This window comes from Lynx canadensis, chromosome F1 (assembly GCF_007474595.2).
Source record: "Lynx canadensis isolate LIC74 chromosome F1, mLynCan4.pri.v2, whole genome shotgun sequence".
In the NCBI taxonomy this organism is placed as follows: Eukaryota; Metazoa; Chordata; class Mammalia; order Carnivora; family Felidae; genus Lynx; species Lynx canadensis.
Genome location: NC_044319.2, coordinates 16,209,273 through 16,231,619, shown reverse-complemented (window position 1 = coordinate 16,231,619; position 22,347 = coordinate 16,209,273). Strand labels below are relative to the sequence as shown.

Genomic DNA, 22,347 nt, shown 5'->3' with positions numbered 1-22,347 from the left:
GATTAAAAAAAAATTAAGAGAAAAAAAAGAAAAGCTCTCAGTTTTTCCCCACTGAAGAATGATATTAGTTATAGGTCTTTCGTATTTGGCCTTTATATCTTGAGGTATGTCCCCTCTATCCCTACTTTGTTGAGGGTTTTTATTAAGAATGGATGCTGTACTTTCTCATGTTTTTTCTGTATCTATTGAGAGGATCATATGATTCTTATCCTTTATTAATGTGGTTTATCACATTGATTGATTTGCAAATACTGAACCATCCCTGCAGCCCAAGAATAAATCCCACTTAATCATGGTGAAGGATTCTTCCAATGTACTGTTGGATTCAACTTGCTACTATCTTGTTGAGAATTTCTGCATCCAGGTTCATCAGGGACATTGGCCTGTAATTTTCTTTATTAGTGAGGTCTTTATCTGGTTTTAGAATCAAGGTAATGCTGGCCTCACAGAAGGAGTTTGGAAATTTTCCTTCCATTTCTATTTTTCGGGAACAGTTTGAGAAGAATCGGTATGAACTCTTCTTTTAATGTTTGGTAGAATTCCCATGGGAAGCCATCTGGCCCTGGACTTTTGTTGTTGGGAGATTTTTTTATTATTGATTCAATTTCTTTGCTGGTTATCAGTCTGTTCAAGTTTTCTTTATTCCTGTTCCAGTTTTGATAGTTTATGTTTCTAGGAATTTATCCATTTCTTCCAGATTACCCAATTTGTTGGCATATAATTTTTCATAATATTCTCTTATAATTATTTTTACATCTGTGGTGTTGGTTGTGATCTCTCCTCTCTCATTAGTGATTTTGAGTCCTTTATCTTTTATTTTTTATAAGTCTGGCTAAGGGTTTATCAATTTCATTAATTACTTCAAAGAACCATCTCCTGGTTTCATTGATCTGTTCTATTATATAGATATATAGAGAGAGATAGAGATAGAGATAGTTTTTGAGGCTGGGGAGAGGGATGGAAGAAGTGAGGGGGGAGGGAAAGAGAGAGAGAGAATCTAAAGCAGGCTCCACACAGAACCCAACACAGACCTCAATCTCACAACAGTGAGATCATGACCCAAGCCAAAATCAAGTCAGACACTTAACCAACTGAACCACCCTAGTGCCCCTCATCGATCTGTTCTACTGGAGGTTTTTTGCTTGTTTGTTTGTTTCTGTATCCTTTATTTCTGCTCTGATATTTATTACTTCCCTTCTTCCGCTGGCTTTAGGTTTCATTTGTTGTCCTTTTTCTAGCTCCTTTAGGTGTAAGGTTAAGTTGTATACCTGAGATTTTTCTTGCTTCTTGACGTAGGCCTGGATGGCTGCGTATTGCCTCTTATCACCACTTTTACTGCATCCCAAAGGTTTTGGACCATAGTGTTTTCATTATCATTTGTTTCCATGTATTTTGTAAATTTCTTCTTTCATTTTCTGGTTGATGCATTAATTCTTTAGTAGAATTAACCTCCTTTATTTGTGGTCTTTAACCTCCTTGTATTTGTGGTCTTTCCAAATTTTTTCTTGTGGTTGGCTTCAAGTTCCATAGCATTGTGGTCAGAAAATACACATGTATGATCTCAATCTTTTTGTACTTGCTGAGGCCTGATTTGTGACCCAGTATGTGATCTATTCCGGAGAACATCTTTTCAAATGTACACACAAAAAGAATGTACATTCTGTTGATTTAGGATGAAATGTTCTGAATATATCTGTTAAGTCTATCTGGTCCAATGTGTCATTCAAAGCCACTGTTTCCTTGTTGATTTTCTGCTTGAATGATCTGTCCATTGATGTAAGTGGGATGTTTTGAAGTCCCCTACTATTATTGTATTATTATCAATGGGTTCTTTCATGTTTGTTATTAATTGATCTATATGCTTTGGGGCATAAATATTTACAACTGTTAGATCGTCTTGTTGGATAGACCCCTTTATTATGATAAAGTGCCCTTCTTTATTTGTTACAGTCTTTGGTTTAAAATCTACATTATCTGGGGCGCCTGAGTGGCTCAAACATCTGACTTCGACTCACAGTTTGTGATTCGAGCCCCACGTTGGGCTCTGTGCTGACAGCTCAGAGCCTGGAGTCTGCTTCCAATTCTGTGTCTCCCTCTCTTCCTCTCCCTTCCTTGTCCTCTCTCTCTCTCTCTCTCTCTCTCTCTCAAAACTAAATAAACATTAAAATCTACATTGTCTGATATAAGTATGGCTACTCCTGCTTTCTTTTGATGCCCATTAGCATGACAAATCGTTCTCCATCCCATCACTTTCAATCTGCAGGTGTCTTTAAGTCTAAAATGAGTCTCTTGTAGGTAGCATTTGGATGGTGGGTCTTGGTTTTTTTTATCCATTCTGACACCTTATGTCTTTTGATTGGAGCATTTAGTCCATTTACATTCAGAGTAATTTATATATATGAATTTAGTACCATTTTATTGCTTGTTTTGTCAGTTACTGAAGATTTTCTCTGTTCCTTTCCAGTCTTCGTTGCTTTTGGTCTTTCTTTCCCAAAGAGTCCCCTTCAATATTTCTTGCAGGGCTGGTTTAGTGGTCACCAACTCCTTTAGTTTTTGTCTATCTAGGAAACTATGTCTCCTTTTATTCTGAATTACAGCCTTGCTGGTACAGTGTTCTTAGCTTAGTATTGTTTTTTGGTTTGTTTTTTATTTGTGGGTTTTTGCCTTTTCTTCCACTTTACTTCATATTCCCACCACAATAATGATCCTCTTAATTTAAACTAAAAACCATAAAGAGTTCCTGAAGGGGTGGCAGCAAAGGAATGGAAATGTTAAAGGCTAAAGGACAGGTGGGGTGAGGAATCAGCAAATAATCTTGACTGGGCTCTTGAAGTTGTTGGCAGCTTGGAGCTGCAGCTGGTAGGCCATTGGATGGATCTTGAAACTGTTAGAGCCTGGGCACAAACTGGTTGGCAGGCCACTTTGTCCAGTACTTGGGGTGCACCATGAAGCACATGTGAGGGAAATCGGTGCTGAAGTAGGCACTGTCCATGTGATGGTGCCGTGATGACTTGGGTGTGTACACATCCATGCACTTGGGGCAGTAGAGCTTCACCATGGCCTCATCTGGAATGTCCGAAAGGCTGATGGGAAGCATTGGCTGGTTCTCACAGTACACACGGAAACAGTAGCCGAAGTCTCCTTGCTGGTACTCTTCCAACATCTGGGCAATACCATGATTGGTGAAGATATAGTGGGCATGGATCAATCCATAAAGCATCTCAGCGTCCTGTTCAATCAGGTCACTCTGGTTGGGGCTGCATATTTTTCCCATTCAGCACACTGAATATATCATGCCATTCCCTTCTGACCTGCCAAGTTTCTGTGGAAATCTGCTAACTTTGTCTTTCCTTATAAGTTAGGGACCCCTTTTTCTCTTGCTGCTCTTAGGATTTTTTTCTTTATATTTTGCAAATTTAACTATGATATGTCTTTATGTTGGCTTGATTTTGTTGATTTTGATGGGAGTTCTCTGTGCCCCCTGGATTTCGATGTCTGTTTACTTCCCAGATTAGGGGAAGCTTTCAGCTATAATTTTCTCAAATAAACCTTCTGTCCCTTTTTCCCTCTCTTCTTCTTCTCCTGGGACTCCTATGATCCAAATGTTATTACACTTTATGGAGTCACTGAGTTCCCTAAGTCTATAGTTGTGATCCAAAAATTATCTTAACCTCTTCTTTTCGGCTTCATTATTTTTCATAACTTTATCTTCTATATCATTTATTCATTGCTCTGCTTCTTCCTTCCTTGTGGTCATTACATCCAGTTAGTTTCAAATCTGTTACTGCATTTTTTCATTTTCACCTACTTTTTAGGTCTTTTATCTATGAGATAAGGGACTCCCCTGGTGTCCTCTATGCTTTTATCAAGCCCAGCTAGTATCCTTATGATTGAGGTTTTACATTCTGGATGAGGCATATTACTTATATCTGTTTTGATTAGATTCCTGGACAAGACCTTTCCATTATGTTTCCTGCTCCTGAGAGAAACAGCTTTATAAAGAAAAGGTCATATACTTTCCAGGGCCTACCACTTCAGGAGGTATGCCTGGTATATGTGGTGTGCATTCTGCTGCTGTGTTTTGGCTGTTCCTTCCCTCACGTCAGTCCTCTATAGTTTCTCCTTGTCTCTAGTAGGAAGTGTTTGGACTTTGGCCAGAGTGTGCTGAGTTTAACCAGGTGTGCTATGTTAAAAATGACCTGATGCTATTTCCACTAGAGCTGAAGCTTTTGAAGAACTCTATGGTCAGTAGACATGGTGTGTGCAGGGGTCTGTGCTGGTCTTCTCTGGGAGAGGCCCACTGCACTTGCCCAAGAAAAGCAGCACATGCAGAGCACAAGGGGGCAGGGCTTGGTATAAGTGACTTAAGTTGCCAGTGTTGGCACTGTGCTGCTTCCTCAAGTTATTTTATGTTGAGGGGCGGGGGGTGGGGGGAGGAATGGTGCCAGACCCCTTCCTCATCCCCTGAGAGGGGAGTTTGTGCCCCTGCTATCCGAGAAGCCCTCCCAGAAGAGCAATCTCCCTTCCTGTGTCCCAGGCATCCCTCAGATCCCTGTCTTCACCCTGTGTCTAGTTCACCTGCCTGTCCAACAGTGTAGTACACCCATGTTCTATCCCAAGCAGCCAGCTGGCTTAAAAACTCCAATCTTTAAGGACCCAGCATGGCATGAACCTGCACTGGTCCTCCAGCAGAGGGTTTCACTATGCTGGGACTAATGAAGATTTGTCCCAGAAGGGCAGTCACACCAAAACACAGGGGCATGGAGTTTGGAGTGAAGAGTAGCAAAGAGCCAGTGTCCAGGTTAGCCACCCTCAGCAGGTGTCTCTGCACCTATGCTGAGGGGCTGGGGGAGGGGGGGCGGTTAATGGCGCTCAAGGGCTCTTTTGTCCCCGGAGAGGTAATGCCACCTCTCCCAGATGCACTCCAGAAAGGGGAACTGTCTCTCCCAGAGTGTCCCAGGGGATCCTCAGATTGTGCCATCTGCCCCTAGGCTCTTTGCTCTCTTTCTTCCACAGAGCAGCGGCTCCACACCAGCCACACCACGGACCTCTAAAACTCCAGTCTTTGAGCCCCCCTGGATGTAAAAACTCACAAAACTCAGCACCTCTTGTTTTTCCAGTCAATCACTTTGGAGAAGTATTTTCCTGTGCATTCCCTGTGCTCTCCTCTCCCTCTCCCTCTTCTCTCTCTCTCTCTCTCTCTCTCTCTCTCTCTCTCTCTCGCCTCTATCTGTAACCAAGGTTCCCTCCCCTCTGCAACACCTGCAATCCATTTCTCAAATCCCCAAATCTCATCTCCACACATCCTACCTTACACAATGTGGCCTCTTCCCTCCCTCTAGTTGTGCAGTTTGTTCTGTTAGTCCTCAGGTCAATTTCTTGGGTATTAAGAATGATTTTATATTTATCTAGCTGTGTTGGAGAGCTGAGACAAGCCTAGGGTCCTCCTATTAATCCATCATCTTAACTCCTCTATCTTGATTTATCATACACATATCTCTTTCTACCTCTAGACGGCAAGCTCCTTGAAGACAGGTCCTGGTTCTAAGCATTTAGTACAGTGCTTTGTCTATAACAGGCTTTAAATATAATTGAATGTAAGAAGGATGGAAAAAAGGATCTGGAAAGGGAGGGTAAGTGGACAAACAAAGCCACAGAACGGTAGAAGCAAAAGAAAACCAGCACTAGAGAGTCATGACAGTTGTGGAAAGGAAGGTAAATACAAAAACCAATTCTGAAGAGACTTGTAAGATCTAAAACCCTTATTTCTCTGCTGCAAAATTTGTCTGTGGTTTTGATACAAAGAGAAAGGATAAATTAAATCTCTAATTATCTAAAGCCAATTTCTGGGTTTTTTATAACAAACTTTCTGTATTTTAAAAAAAAAACCCTCAGAATATTTTAGTATGCTCAAATGAGTACCACTTAGAATTTTTATTAACTAATTTGCCTGTCTCTACTTACAGTATCATGAAAATAGTGACAGTAGGATACTGTGTAGCCCTTCTGCTGACATACATTTTACAAATATTTACTCCAGCCCCAAAATTAAAGCCAGTGTGATATTTTTAGCACTAAGTTTTCAGAAAGCTCAGCCTTCTTCCTGTAGTTATGAGAGATCTGAGTCATTCAACTCCCAATGCCATATTCAAATCATTGGAACACCACATCCCCCTAGTGTGACAAGAGCCATCATTTCTCCATGTGAAAAATTAAGCCCTCTTCTTCCTGATACTGACTACTGCTACAGGAATGGTATATGAATTACTTCTACAATCTTTCTGCAAATAGTTAATGAGCTCTCAGTCTTGGTTCAGTTAAAGGAGTTAATTGTTCACAGAATACAATTTTAAAGTAATCAGGAGCCTAGATTCTGGTCCTGACACTGTCACTTTATCTCAGGGGCTCAGTCTACAGAACTATGAATGAGATAGTTCAGTATAAATAAATTCAAATAACATTTATTGAGTACATCTTCTGAGCAAAACATATAATGCCTAACTTGTTGCCAGTCTCCAAAATTTAAATATTTTAATTATTTGAGGTTATCAAAATTTTCCTGACTGTAACAGATTGAATAAAGAGAACCCACCAACTAGCAGGTTTCTCCTCAAGTCTTCTCCTCAGACACCTATGTCCCCAAGCCCTGCCCAGAGACACATACTGGGAGTCACAGTTGTCATCAGCTTTCTGGCTTCATCCCAAACCCCAGCACAAGGCTGATAAACAATGTGATTCTGTCATACTCTGCCTTCACTTATAATGGGGCAGTGCCTGTGGAGGAAAAGGGAAATTTAAGCAAGGTCTAAGCATGAAAAAGAAAGAAAATATATTAGCAAGAAAAATATTCACACACTGTGTGACCCTGGGCAAACTGCTTTACCTATCTTCAACTTTTCTACAATAAAATTTTTTATTAAAAAAACTACCTTATGGGGTGCCTGGGTGGCTTAGTGGGTTAAGTGTCTGACTTCGGCTCAGGTCATGATCTCACGGTCCATGAGTTCGAGCTCCGTGTCGAGCTCTGTGCTGACAGCTCAGAGCCTGGTGCTTGATTCGTATTCTGTGCCTACCCCCACCACCAGCCCTCGCCCACTCATGCTCTGTCTTGCTCTTTCTCTCAAAAATAAAGGTGAAAAAAACTACCTTATAAGGCTGGTATTATAATTAAATATAATTCACATAGTTTCTTCATACATATTTCCCATTATTGTTAACTAGAAAGTGGAATTAACTGCCTTGCGAATCTGTGACTCAACCTGTTCCCACAGAGACCTCTGTGGGAGGTCTCCCACCCACAAGCATGGGGGAGGTCCCTCCTGTCAAGCATTAAGGGAATTCTACTTTAGGAGAGGGGAGGCAGTGGATGACCCTAGGATCTCTTCTAATTCAAAGATTCACTGAAAACATGCAGCTGTATCAATATCGTCAGGGTGTGTGAATGATCACACCCAGGTGGTCACTACAGTATTTTAGTCTGAATCCTAATCATTAAATTGGCAGCAAAAGCGGGTATAGTGGCTACACAAACCCTCCTAAGACACAAGGTCTCTGAAGCAGGCTTTGCACAACTATAGACCACCTACTACTACTTACGGCAATAAAAGTCCAGATGCCAGAAAGGGCTGACTTCACAATATGGACAACATCCAAACATGCTGATAATACTCTCAGGCATGTATAAATGTCTAATAAAGGTTAAGTCCTATTATTGCTATTATTACATCATGGAAGCAGTCTCCAGGGACTATCACAAAAATAAGTCTCAAGTACTATATGTTTTTAGGCACCTTCTATACCTTAACACTACTGACCACTACTGTATGGTCTCCAGATTTCACTAGCGACCATCCTCCAGAACATTTACATTTCTTCAGCCAGCTGAAGCATGATTAAGATGTTTTCATCTAACACAAATATATTTTGATTCGATTTACTACCACCACACCAAGTGAAGCAGATGCTGATCAAAAATGAAGCCGTCCTAAGTGACCACAATGCTGAAAGAGCAGGTACCCAGTAAACTTCTGAGAGGGAGGGAAAGAATCTGAGGGGAAGAGAAAATCCCCGCCCATCAAATAGGAAGGATTATTTCTGGATTTCCTAGTACTTTTGATTTGTATAACCATGGTATGCTGGGATCCCAAGACAATATACACCACTCAACAGATAAAAATCCCAAAGACTGAGTCCAAGTGAACAGTATTTCATGACTCTTCCCCCATGCTACAAAAATCATGCTTTCTTCCCAACTTCTCCTGAGACTACTATGCTGGCAAATATATAAACCAAATGAGATTTTTAGAATTTGACTGTAAGTATTGTGAAATATTAAATCTCTGACAGGAAAAGAAGTTTATGTGAAGTTTAACTGTCATGGAGGTGCTTACAAAATTAAAACTTAATTAATTTTTATTAAAACCTAATAAACATATACAAAATATGCTCAGCCTTACTTGTAATCAGGGAAATGTAAAGAGAATGAGATGCTATTTACCACCAATGAGAATAGTAAACATTGTAAGACTGATTATACGTACCTAGGGTGAAAATTTGAAGAAGGGGGAGCTCAGATACACTACTGTAAGGAATACATATCTGCAGTCTTTCTAGAGAGCAACTTAATAGTACCTATTGAAAGCCAGGTTGTGCAAACGACAGCAATTTCTACTAATCTGTATTTTTGCTTCACAGTGTGAAGTAAGTTAGGCTACATCCATGCCACAGAATATTATGCAATTAAAATGAGTGGGAAATAGTTTAATGTAGTGTACATAAATAGACTGTTTAACAAGAAAAGCAAGTTGCCAAACAGGATATATACACAATATTCCTTTCAGAAAAAGGTGAACCATTAAAAGGTTCCTTCTGAGAATTAGAATTGGTGGGCAGTCAGAGTCCATTTCACATCTATTCTAATTTTTTAACAATAAAAAAAGAGAAAGAAAGCTCCATGTATTTTTGGGGTTTCTTTAAAAAAAATTTTTTTAAGTTTATTTATTTATTTTGAGAGAGAAAGAGAGTGCATGAGCACACACACCAGTGGGGCGAGGGCAGAGGGAAAGAAAATCCCAAGCAGGTTCAGTACCATCAGCACAGAGCCCAATGCGGGGTTTGAACTCACAAACCGAACTGTGAGATCATGACCTGAGCAGAGATCAAGAGCAGGACACTTAACTGACTGCACCACCCAGGCACCCCTTCTGTTTGTTTTCTAAGTAATACAAAGTTGCTTATCTTCCCAAGTCATAAAACAGTGACTGGCTTTACACAGACAATTTTTCAGTAGTTCTGTTAACTTATTTAAGTGTCTTAAAGATTTAAGTAAATGATTTTCAAAAACAGTCAAAACCATTTTACATGATTCATGTCGTCAGTACAATTAAAATGACAAACATCAACAACATTTGCTAGAAAGAACTTTATCTCAGAGAAAATCTACTTGGGGTCTTTCTTTTACATTTAAATCATCATTTGTCAACAATAACAATTATTTTGAGAACACTAGACTGTTTCTAACCACTCTCCTCTCTTTATTAGGCTACCATTTAAAATGTTATTGATATTATATTAAGTTGCAGCCATTGTGAATATTCTTATCTCTCTCTTAACATGCTGGATCTAGACAAACTGTTCAAGCACAGGCTTTATTTGAACCACTTAGGAAAATAGAATTGCATGTAAAAATATTTGCAAAAATAATTGCAAGTTAAATTTCTATAAATACTCTATGGCATTTAGCTAATTTTAGTGACCCTTCAAGTACAAAGTTCATTTATCTATCATTTAAAGATCAGCCCTACTATCAACAAAGACATTTATAGGATTAAATTAAGGCTTCCCATCCCCAGAAAAGTACCAGTGTACAACTTAATTTAGAATACAATTGCTTTGCATGTATATGTGTGAGATCCTTGAACACTTGAAATATATTTCATTAAAACAAAACCTAAAATCCTCACTCAGGTCATGCAGTAATTATGTTGCTTAAAAAAGAAATATCAAGGGGCGCCTGGGTGGCTCAGTCAGTTGAGCGTGACTTCAGCTCAGGTCATGACCTTGTGGTCAGTGAGTTGGAGCCCCGCATCGGGCTCTGTGCTGACAGCTCAGAGCCTGGGGCCTGCTTCGAATTCTGTGTCTCCCTCTCTCTCTGCTCCTTCCCCACTCAACGCTCTGTCTCTCTCTGTCTCTCAAAAATGAATACACGTTAAAAAAATTTTTTAATAAAAAAATTAAATTAAATTAAAAAAAAGAAATATCAAGAATGAAATCCTATATTAACCTAAAACTTTAGATACCAAAGATTTTCCCTAAATTCCCAATTATTGTATGAATTAAATTAAGAAAAAGGAGTTTCAAAGGTGAAGAACGGCAAAAGCCTATCTCAGTTAAATTTTAGGGATTTCAAATAAAAACACCTTTGTATGTAATGGAAACTCTGAATAGCAGAAACATAAGTGCTCAAGTTTTCATCCAAACTTGGTGTAGCTCTACTCTGGTGTGTGCCATGCCCAATAATTTGCATAACCAAATTTTACTGAGTTCAACCTCCCTCTTATCTTCTAATATTCTTTCCTCTCTAATCTTCATCCTATTATATAATATTTATAGAAAGCGTTCACAGGAAAATTGCAAAGGCAGCATTTCAACAATGTCTCTAAGATAAATTATATATTAATATTAATCTCCAACTTTCAAGAAGTTTGCAGACATTAAGCCAGGCAAAGAAGCATCACATTAACTGGCACTCGAGAGAATTTAGGCATTGGGAAATGTGAAGCCTTTACTGCACCAGCATTAAAAAAATGACACGGACAGCAGCCTGCATTTTGGAGTAACATGAAAATAGCACTAAATTAAGAAAGAACTAGGGATAACTTCCCATGAGAGTGTGAGTTAATTCAAACTAATTTTCTAACTTCCGAAATGACCATTTTTTTTTAATTAGAAAAAAAAAAGAAGGGAAGACGTGATCACTTAATTCTTGATACTGTATCATTATAATAATAATGCTTCATTCAGTTAATATACCTACAAAGTACTAAAAGAACCAAAATTTACCCCAGCATGAAAACAAACAAAAAACCCAAAAAGCCCCAAGAGAAACCAAACCTATAAAAGTTTAATAACCAGATAGGAGCATTTTAAAATAAACACTTAAACTCTCTTCTAAAAGCATACAGTACAAAAAGTCACAACTTGGGGTGCCTGGGTGGCTCAGTCGGTTAAGCATCTGACTTCGGCTCAGGTCATAATCTCATGGTTCACAAGATCGAGCCCCATGTCAGGCTCTGTGCTGACAGCTCAGAGCCTGAAGCCTGCTTCGGATTCTGTGTCTCCCTCTCTTTGGCCCCTCCCCTGCTTGCGCTGTCTCTCAAAAATGAATGTTCAATAAAAAAAAAAAACAACGAAAAATTTAAAAAAAAAATCACAACTCACACTTACCATATTCACAATCTTATCCTTACTATAAAGTTAAAACTTAAAGTTCATACAATATATTTCTAAAAAAATCTTTTGAGTAAAATTGTCTTTAAGACTGATTTTCAGGGCAGCTGGGTGGCTTAGTCGGTTGGGCATCCAACTCTTGATTTTGCTCAAGTCATGATCTCCTGGATTGTGAGATCAAGCCCCACGTCGAGCTCTATGCTGACAGCATGGAGCCGGCTTGGGATTTCCTCTCTCCTTCTCTTTCTGCACCTCCCCAGCTCACTCACACACACTCTCTCTCTCAAAATAAATAAACTTAAAAAAAAAAAGACTGATTTTCTAACCAAATTATGCACTATATTAATGCTGAAGATCAATCTTCCCTGAAAGTACTTAAATAACAATATAAGAAATATTTTTATAACATTAAGAGGTACTTTTTCTATCAGATTATCCATTTATGATAGTTTGAAGTAAGTAAACACTTGGGATTTGCCAACAGAACCAAGGAGTACAAATATACTTCAATACCAACAAAGCGTTTAGGCACACTGAGATAACCACGAGGAACGCGTGGGCTTTCCATCACACCTATATGATGAAACAGTAACGGTAGCGCACTTTTTTTTTCTTGCTATTTCTCATATTTCCTTTCAAATATATTCTCTGTTAACAGCAAAGTCCATGCATGAAATATGAGTTGCCCCACTTAAGGTCATTTCAAAATGCAAAAAAAAAATATCTTTAATTTCATTTTTTTTATATACTTCTCACTAGAAATACGCTAAAACTTTACTTCAGTTTTACTACATGTGGCAAAGGTGTATAAGAAGAGTTTTCTTTGGAGCACTAATACATTGCCCTTTGGCATTTATTATGTGACAAACGCAACTAACAAGAAGTAACTTTAGCTAAAACAGTGACCCCATGCTCCATACACAGAGAAAGCACGGAAATAACAGTACACTCCACAGAACTTTAGGAATTACATAAAACATACTTAAAGCTATTTACAAATACGCTGTGACTATCAGAGTTAACCAACTTTTCTGTAAAGATCCAAATGGTAAATATTTTCAGCTCTATTCTTCTCTTTCCACTTCTTTATTTGGGGGGGGGAGGCATAGGGGCGGGGTTGTGGTTATTACAATACTTTAAAAGTATAAAATCTATTCTTAGCTCAGAACCCATCACAACAAAACTCGACTGTAGGGCAGCTCTGGCTAGTAGGCCATAGCTCACCAGACCCAGGACCCCTGCAGAGCAACCGTTCATTTCTATTTGCTTCAAAATATTAAAGATGATTTTTTCAAATGCCCAATACATTTAAAAAAAAATCAATTTTATGAAAAGTGAGGACTTATAAAAGGACTTATAAAAGGACACATAAAAGACTAGGCTATATATTATACAATTTAAATATAATAGAAATTATCATAACATCAGATTTCAATCTACCAAATTTAAGAATCTTATCACTTAAAAAAAAATACTAGATTCCAGTTAAGGACAGGACAATAAACTTGACAGGCACAAAAATACTGCTGCAAGACATTATTAAAATGTATTCTTTTTCAAACTGAAAGATTAATTACTGTCTAAAACGGCATGAGAATTTTTTTTTTTTTGGTAGAAGACATGCAACCCAGAAATTTGAGAAGGTAGTTTACTTTCTACTGAATGCTAGATTGTCATTCTTTAGAGGTGCTGTATTTTAACATATAAAGGTTACTGTAAACTGAGGTGGAATAAGATTAGACTCAACGGACTATAATCATGAATTAAGCACCATGATTTTGTATTTTAGGCTTTTAAATGAAATACAAATCACAGGAGAGGAAATCAATACTAAACACTGAAGTTCAGTTGATATGGGGCTGAATCCTACTCAAGCATCCAATGGTTAGACTGCAGGTGTTTGAGACACCAATGGTTATCTGCAGGGGGAAACATCAAGAGCCCAAATGACAATCTTAATCGATCTCACAGGACCTGGGATCTAAGCCACACATTTGGAACTTGATTATATTTGGGTCAAATGCAATACACACTGTGATGTTTCACAGTGTTACTTAATTTCTGCAGTGATTTTAAATGCTTATTCCCATATAAAACATTAACCTTAAAGGAAGTCTAAGTTCCTTTAAGGAACAACTTGCAGTGCTAAAAATACATAGATACACAAAATATTCCCGAAATAAATGAACAAAATTAATATACAAAGATGCTTGTTTCCAGGGCAAGCTAACCCAGCACTGAGCCTCTGAAGATGGCAATTAAAGACAAGTCTGACTCATCACCTTTTCCTGTCAATTATTTCCCTGAAATCAGTCAGTTTCTATTTCCAGGATCAGCACCCTGGTTCAGGCTTTATCTCCTCAAATTAGACATATAATCACAGGTTCCTCTCCACTGTTCCTAACTGCATTTTGCATAGCTTACTGCCCACTTAATCTTCCTAACTCAAATCCTGACTTATTCCATGCCCTAGCTCAAAATCCCTCAATGATTCTTCATGGCTTCATACAGTGAAAGTCAATGCTGTGTCAATGTTTTCAATGAGGGCCTCCAAGGCCTGGTCTCGACCTGTCTCTCTAACCTCTCACTCATGTCTCACAGATACACTGCGGATTCTGCGTGCATCCATACTTAAGGTTTTCACAAATGTCAGAATGCTATGGCTTCCTACTTTCTACTCTTCCAAATCCTACTAACTCACTCACATTTCCCCTGACTTAATCACTTGAAAGTGAATGAAAGCTACCATTTACTGGTGACCCACTGTGTTGAAATTCTCTGATAGGCAGAGGACAGATCCAGAATGAATAAAGATCCAAGCTTGTCATAAGGAATTTACAGTCAAGTAGGGAAAAGAAGGCACATGTGACTGTAATTTAACATAGACTATCATAAATGTCACCAAAAGATAAATAAGCAAAATTATAGAATTCTATATTCATGGAAAAACAGATCACTTCTGACTGGGGATAAGAAGTATCATAAAGAAAATGTCATTTAAGCTGATAGCTGAACCCTAGCTTTAACAGGCAGAGATGATGAGGGCTATACAAGTAATAGAAGTAACTTGAAAAAGACACTGGAAACCTACACCGATCAATGCTCTTACAACTCATTTGGCAATTCATCATGTACTGTTTTAAAGAGCTGTTTAGATAATTTTTTGTTTAGCTAATACTGTATATTTTATATCCTAATACCCAGCCCAATAGGAGAAATGAAAATAAAACATGTAAAATGAATTAATAGTACTTATCTTGCATAGTCATGGTGGCAAGATAACATGTACGTAAAAGTGGCTTTACCTAACAGGTGCTTCAAAATGATAAGTTTCCTTGGGAATGCAAGCTGGTGCAGCCACTCTGGAAAACAGTACAGAGGTTCCTCAAAAACCTAAAAATAGAACTACCCTACGACCCAGCAATGGCACTACTAGGTATTTATCCACGGGATACAGGTGTGCTGTTTCGAAGGGACACATGCACCCCCATGTTTATAGCAGCACTATCAACAATAGCCAAAGTATGGAAAGAGCCCAAATGTTCATTGATGGATGAATGGATAAAGAAGATGTGGTATATATATAAACAATAGAGTATTACTCGGCAATCAACAAAATCTTGCCATTTGCAACTACGTGGATGGAACTGGAGGGTATTATACTAAGTGAAATTAGTCAGAGAAAGAAAAAATCATAGGACTTCACTCATATGAGGACTTTAAGAGACAAAACAGATGAACATAAGGGAAGAGAAACAAAAATAATATAAAAACAGGGAGGGAGACAAAACAGAAGAGACTCATAAATATGGAGAACAAACTGAGGGTTGCTGGAGGGGTTGTGGGAGGGGAGATGGGCTAAATGGGTAAGGGGCACTAAGGAATCTACTCCTGAAATCATTGTTGCACTATATGCTAACTAATTTGGATGTAAATTTTAAAAAATAATAGAAGAAAGACAGAAAATGAAAAGTTTCCTTTATTTTTGTTACATAGTTCTCTGTGATAGGCAGCTCTAAGACAGCCCCCAACAGTCTTGCCTCCTGGGGTACACATCCCGTATAATCCCTAGCCTTGAGTGTAGGTAAAACTTATAAATATGATGGCTATGACTAGGTGTGTTATAAGGCAAAGGTGAAGGGATTTTGCAGATATAAGGTTCCCAACCAGTCTGACTTTGAAATAATCAAAGCAAGATGATCCCAGCTGGCCCTGGCTTAATCAGGTAAATGCCTAAAAGAAGGCTCAAGCTTTCCCTTAAGAGTCCAGAGATTCTCCTGTTGGCCTTGAAGAAGAAGTCACCATGAGTTCTACTGCTACAAGAAAATGAATTCGGCCAAGAATCACATGAGCTTTGAAGAGAACCCCAAGCCTCAGATGAGGCTGAAGTCCTGACTGAAACTTTGGATTCATGAGACGCTGAACAGAGAAGCCAGCTAAGCCATGCACAGACTCTTGATGCATGGAAAATGTGGGATAATAAATGTGTGCTGTTTAAAGTGACTAAATTTTTTGCTAACTTGTCATGGAGCAATAGAAAACGAATACACCCTTTCCCTCCACTTTCTCTTAAATACCTTCCCTTATCAAATATATTTTTAATCATTTTGTTGACATAGATCATTTAAAATGCCGAAGATGAAATGATATTATAAAGTCCTTTCCTCCCTCCATCCCTCTGCTTCTCTCTCTCTCTCACACATACAACACATACAATGATGAAAGAAATAGTATCTAGTATGCCAAGAATGTTTTATCGGAACATATTTTGCTCATCTGCAAGATGGATATAGTAATAGTATGGGCCTTATAAGGGTGATATGAGGATTAAATGAATTAATATAAGCAGGCAATTTAAATCCTGGCTACTCAAAGTGTGGTGTAACCAAAAGCAGTGGTGTCTGACAGGACATCTGTTTAGAAATGCAGATCAGGCCCCACCCCAGACCTAAGAAATAAGACTTCATTTTCACAAGATCTCCAGGTAACATACATACACATTTAAAGTTTGAGAAGCACTTCTTTAGCTGGTTCTTGCCACACATAAGTACTATATGATCATCACATTCTCCTAAACTAATTTCTTTCCTAATCGCCTATCTTCATTTATTTTTTTTTTAATTTTTTTTTTCAACGTTTATTTATTTTTGGGACAGAGAGAGACAGAGCATGAACGGGGGAGGGGCAGAGAGAGAGGGAGACACAGAATCGGAAACAGGCTCCAGGCTCTGAGCCATCAGCCCAGAGCCCGACGCGGGGCTCGAACTCATGGACCGCGAGATCGTGACCTGGCTGAAGTCGGACGCTTAACCGACTGCGCCACCCAGGCGCCCCTATCTTCATTTAAATATACAAAATTTTCATTTTTGTATATGCAAACTGGTTTCTATGGTAACAGCTGTTTGTAATCGCCTTTTCTCTGATCAGACTATGAGTTAAGAAATTAGAAGAAAATAATGGAGTTTGAGACTATTTTGCTCTGTATTTATGATTAGGAGTAGTAATAGGCCACTAACAATCATTTAAATCATGAGGAAATTTTTTTTAGATAGCATTTGAACCAATCCAAAATTCAAAAACTGCAGACTATACTGAACATAAAAAGCACAACCAGGAGTGAGGCTTACGTAATATTACTGTGAGTCTGGTCTTTTACAATTACCTGGGCATGTGTCTTAAAGGAAATCATATTGTATTTGCCATCCGGTGCCTTCATGTAACATACCATCCAGGTTACAAGTAACTAAATACAAGCTTCAGGTCAATAAACAGAAAGCCAGTTTGAAATACAGATGAAGCAGTACCAAGTTTCAAAAGCAGGAGCAATTCAGAATATGTAGGAGTATGGAAAGGTGACAAGATAATCTGAAAATAACCCCTATGATGTTGCACTGATGGACTTAACTTTCTGCTAAGATTCCTTTGCATTCAAATTAATTCCCTTTAACACACTTCATTTTTTGAACAGCATTTGAAAAATATGCCAAGATACCTTAATTCATTTTACTTTAGATCTTTCCCAGGAAATTAAGAGCAATTTTAGTCCTTTTGAATCTGCATCCCTTTTTAGTTAAATTACAGGCTAAGGTAAGACAATTTAGAGTGACTTGAACTTCCACTTTTGCTTTGACAGGCAAATTGTTGGAAATAATTAAATAAAAGAATACTCCTATTCCCCCCCCGAGCAGGAAAACATTTCTATGCCACCTCCAGCTCTAACTTTTGATGTTTGCGTTGACAGAAATGTCAATTACAGAACTAATAATAAAGTATATTGAAAATGTATGAAATGCCTGATCTATAAAAGAAACTATTACTTCCTACTCTGTGATTTTTGTAACTTTTTAAATATAGGTGATAGCTAATAGATTTTCAAAAGATGAGGTGACATCTCAAATAGCGAAAAATTGTTAAGAACAGAAATGAATTTTAGAGGAAAACAGAAATCTGATGACCTATTCTTCAGACCATATACATAAGAATATGAAACTGAAATTTTTATGTACTTTTGCATATTTTCAAATGCAATCCAGAAATGTTGCCTCTGTTTTTCTAGTCTTTCTTACAATTGAATCATTTTCAAGCATTAAAAAAGGAAAAACATTATATCGATTATAATAAATATTATATATTTTTTAAAATTCTTTGTTCATTCATTTATTAGTGTTCATCCTATTTACTGAGCAGACAAGATCTCAATGAGAAGGTGGCATCTGAGGAAAAATTAGAATGAGGGTAGGGAGGGAACCATGTGGCAATCTAAGACAGAGAGTCCCAGTCAGCAGCTGGGACCGCAAGCACCACAGCCCAAGGCAAGTGTGCACCTGCTATGTCTGAAGAACAGCAAAAGGACAAGTGTGGCATGTGGAAGGGAGGGGGTGGTAGAGAATGAGGTCAGAAATGTAAAATTTTAAAAAAAAAATTTTTTTAAGGTGAAAATCAGAGCAAGACTGCATTCAGCCCTGTCAACCATAGTAAAAAGAACTTTTGGCTAAGTGAAATGAGAAGCCAGTGGGGGATTTTAAGGAGAAGTAAAGTAATCTGACAAATTTCAAAAGAACGTGTATGGCTGGTGTGGGGAACACAGACTAGGCTGGTAGGGACAAAGGTGGAAGGGGGGAAACCAGTTAGGAGCTAAGACAATACTCCAGTACAAGGAATGACAAAGTCAGATAAAGGTAGGCTTCTGGATTCTGAGATTTGGAGCCTAGGAAATGCCACCTGATGACAGGGGAAAACCAACAGCTTGATTTGGGGAGAAACAGTCTTCAGCTACCTAGTCCACTTGAAGTATAGCCTCTCTCCATTGAATAGAAAAGAAAGGCAAAACCATTTAGGAGACAGAATTCTGGAAACACAACTCAGTCAGGTACATGTAAGACCTCGGGTCCAGAACAGATATGTGACTAGTTAGGGCCCGCTCTGTTCCCTCCAGAGTGCTCAGCCTTGCACACATACAGGGTCTTCCAGACCACCAGTGATATGTACAGTCTTAGGAAAGCCCACTTATTCCTTAAATCCTGTTAAATTCTGGCCAATCTGGAGTGCCTGGGTGGCTCAGTTGGTTGAGTGGACTGACTTTGGCTCAGGTCAGGATCTCGCTGCTCATGGGTTCGAGCCCCACACTGGGCTCTGTGCTAACAGTTCAGAGCCTGGAGAATGCTTCGGATTCTGTCTTCCTCTCTCTCTGACCCTACCCCACTCATGCTTATGCTGTCGCTCTCGCTCCCTCTCTCTCAAAAAATAAATAAAACGTTAAAAAATTAAAAAAAAAAATTCTGGTCAATCTGTGGCTTTCTCCAGCCAGAATTACAACCTCATGCTATTTACAACATTGGCCATCCTTTTGCCACAAAAATCACGACTGTTTCCAACAACATTCCAGCAATACAAGGTTTCTATGTTTGCTCCAAATCACATAAAACCCTTTCAGCAACTAAAGCAAAACTACTAATTTTCTTTCTGTCTTTTATTGAAGTATAGTTGACACACAATGTTAAATGCTATGCTCACCATAAGTGTAGCTACCATCTGTCACCATACAACGCTATTACAGTATCACTGACTGTATTTCTCATGCTATAACTTTCATCCCTGTGACTTATCTATCCCATAACTGGAAGCCTGTATCTCCCACTCCCCTTCAACCATTTAGCCCGTCGCCCCACCCCTCCCCTCTATGGATCGGGTTTCTGCAAGCTCCTAGCTCTCACATCTTGCCCCACCCTTGTAGAACTGCCACAATAATAAGCCAGTGGTGGGAATGAGCAGAATGGGAGGAGCTGCAGGGACTAAGCTACCACAGACTGTTCTTCCCTGAGTTCAGTAGTTTTTCTTGAATGAATACTTCTCATTTTGTATAATCTGTCACTTTCTTAAGTCCTAAACTGGCTGGGTTTTGACAATTTTACTGACTTTTATCATTGCTTTTTGATAAATGGATTGGCCAAGCTCCTTACTCAGCCATTCTGCATTAAATACATTTTCAATGTAATTTGCCTGAGCAACCTACTAAAAAAAATGTCATAGAAAATATTTTGAAACATCTCTAAGTGCAGAAACTGCTAGTACGCTAAAATTACTGTTTTCTTTTTACTGTTAACATGCCTTTGTTGAAGCGCTTACTCAGGTGGACTGAGCCTGTAAGCAGAGTAAACAGCATTTGCAGAAGACACAGAAGCTGTCAGGAAGCTGTACTGTTACAAATTCAGTGGTAACTCCTCTCTAATTTAGCTCTCTCTTTCCAGCTACAGATGAGCTCAAATTTCTTACCCCTTTCTTGGCCTAATATAACCCAATGTTTTTAATCCAATCTCTTTCCTCTTCTTCTGATCAACTTTCTTGAAAGGTTAGAACACCAGTCTCCCTTTCCTCAATCCACTAAAACAAGACTTTCCTGCCCAACTTCAGTAAAATCACCCTCACAGAGGTTCAGTGACCTCTAAAATTCACCAAACCCAATGAATAATTTTTGGTCTTATCATGCTGAACCTCCCTGTTACACGTAGCAATGCTGCACATCACTCCTGCCTTCACTGTCTGTTACTACACTGTCTTAGTTCTCCTCACATTGTTCTGATCATTTTCTGCAAATCCTTTAGCTGGGCTTTCTTTTCCTGCATATACCCCTTACATGTCAGTGATCACCTACACTCTACTTTCAACCTGCATCTCCCACGTTTCCCAAGGAAATTTCAGCCATTCTCATTGCTCATGCTGAGGTCTCTCAAACCTTTATCTCTAACTATTAAACTTCTCTCATAATTAAAAACTATTTCTAGTACCTGAAAAACAGTCCAACTTTAATGTTCCACAGTAAGCTCAAACTCATCAATGTCTAAATCTTACCCTCATTCCGAAACCCACTCTTCTTCCCCTTGTCTCATTTGTTGGTACCAAGATCATCCAGCCACCTAACCTAGAAACCTAGATGTAACCTTTGATTCTTTTTCCTCCTTTCTCTTCTGCTGCTCATGACATCCAATTAATTTATAAACTTCTTGATTTAACCTCCAGAATTTCTCAAATGTATCTCTTTTGCCTCTCATTCCTTATATTTTTGAAGTAGCCATTTGGACACCACCGTGTCAAAAGAACTGTGTCAAAATGGCTACATCAAAAATGAAGAGTGGGGTGCCTGGGGGGGTTCAGTAGGTTGACAATCTGACTCCTCATTTCATCTCAGATCATGATCCCAGGGTCATGGAATAGAGTCCCAAGTCCGGCTCTGAACTGAACATGGAACCTGCTTAAGATTCTCTCTCCCTCTGCCCCTCTCCCCTACTCATGTGTGTGCATACACACTCTCTCAAAAAAAGAAGCTTGATCTCATTCGTTTTTATGACTGATATTGCATTGTATATACATACTACCCTTACTACCTCTTTGTTATCCATTCATTTATCAGTGGACATCTGGGCTGTTTCTACACCTTGGCTTTTGTAAATAATGCTATAATAGACATAGAGGTGCGTATATCTTTTCAAATTAGTGCTTTTGTTTTCTCTAGGCAAATACCCAGTAATGGAATTACTGAATCATATGGTAATTCTATTTTTAATTTTCTGAAGAACCTCCATACTGTTTTCCACAGTGGCTGCACCAGTTTGCATTCCCACCAATAGTGCACGAGGATTCCTTTTTCTCCACATCTTTGACAACACTTGTTATTTCTTGTGGTTTTCATTTTAGCCAATCTGACAGGTGTGAGGGGTAACTCACTGTGGTTTTCATTTGCATTGCCCTGATGATTTGCAACTACATGAATGGACCTAGAGGGTACAATGCTAGGTGAAGGAAGTCAGAGAAAGACAAATACCATATGATTTCAGTCATGTAGAATTTAAGAAACAAAATATATGAACAAAGGAAAAAAAGAGACAAAAACAAAACAAAACAAAACAACCACTAGACTTAAATACAGAGAACAAACTGGTGGTTGCCAGAGGGGAGGAAGGTGGGAGGATGGGGATGGGTAAAACAGAGAAGAGGTACAAAGTCCAGTTACTAAATAAGTAAGTCATGAAGATGAAAAGTACAACATAGGGAATGTAGTCAATAAGATGGGAATAACGTTATTTGGTGACAGATGGTGACTATACTTATCGTTGTGTGCAATGGAAATGCACAGAATTGTTCAATCATTACATTATTGAACCCGTGTTGGGCTCTGTGCTGGCAGCATGGAGCCTGCCTCAGATTCTGTCTCCCTCTCTCTCTGCCCCTCCCCTGCTCACACTGTCTCTCTGTCTCTCTGTCTCTCTCAAAAAAAATAAATAAACATTAAAAAGAATTAAAAAGAAAATGATAGCCTTTCCAATGCTTACCTACATGATTTTAAGATCCTGGCAGTGGATGTTTCTGAATATTCTGATGATTCATAACAAGCTAAAACTGGGA

The 22,347-nt window shown here is 38.7% G+C and overlaps 2 protein-coding genes across 8 annotated transcripts in view; both read right to left on the bottom strand.

Moving 5' to 3' along the window:
* RABGAP1L (RAB GTPase activating protein 1 like) overlaps nucleotides 1–22,347 on the bottom strand; it is a 774,838-nt gene that overhangs the window by 574,687 nt on the left and 177,804 nt on the right. The window lies entirely within an intron of this gene.
* On the bottom strand, nucleotides 2,658–4,276 carry LOC115505454 (casein kinase II subunit beta-like). Its single transcript, XM_032591799.1, is given in 2 exon segments — nucleotides 2,658–2,889; nucleotides 2,891–4,276. Coding segments are annotated over 2 exon segments (471 nt in total). The 5' UTR covers nucleotides 3,275–4,276; the 3' UTR covers nucleotides 2,658–2,802.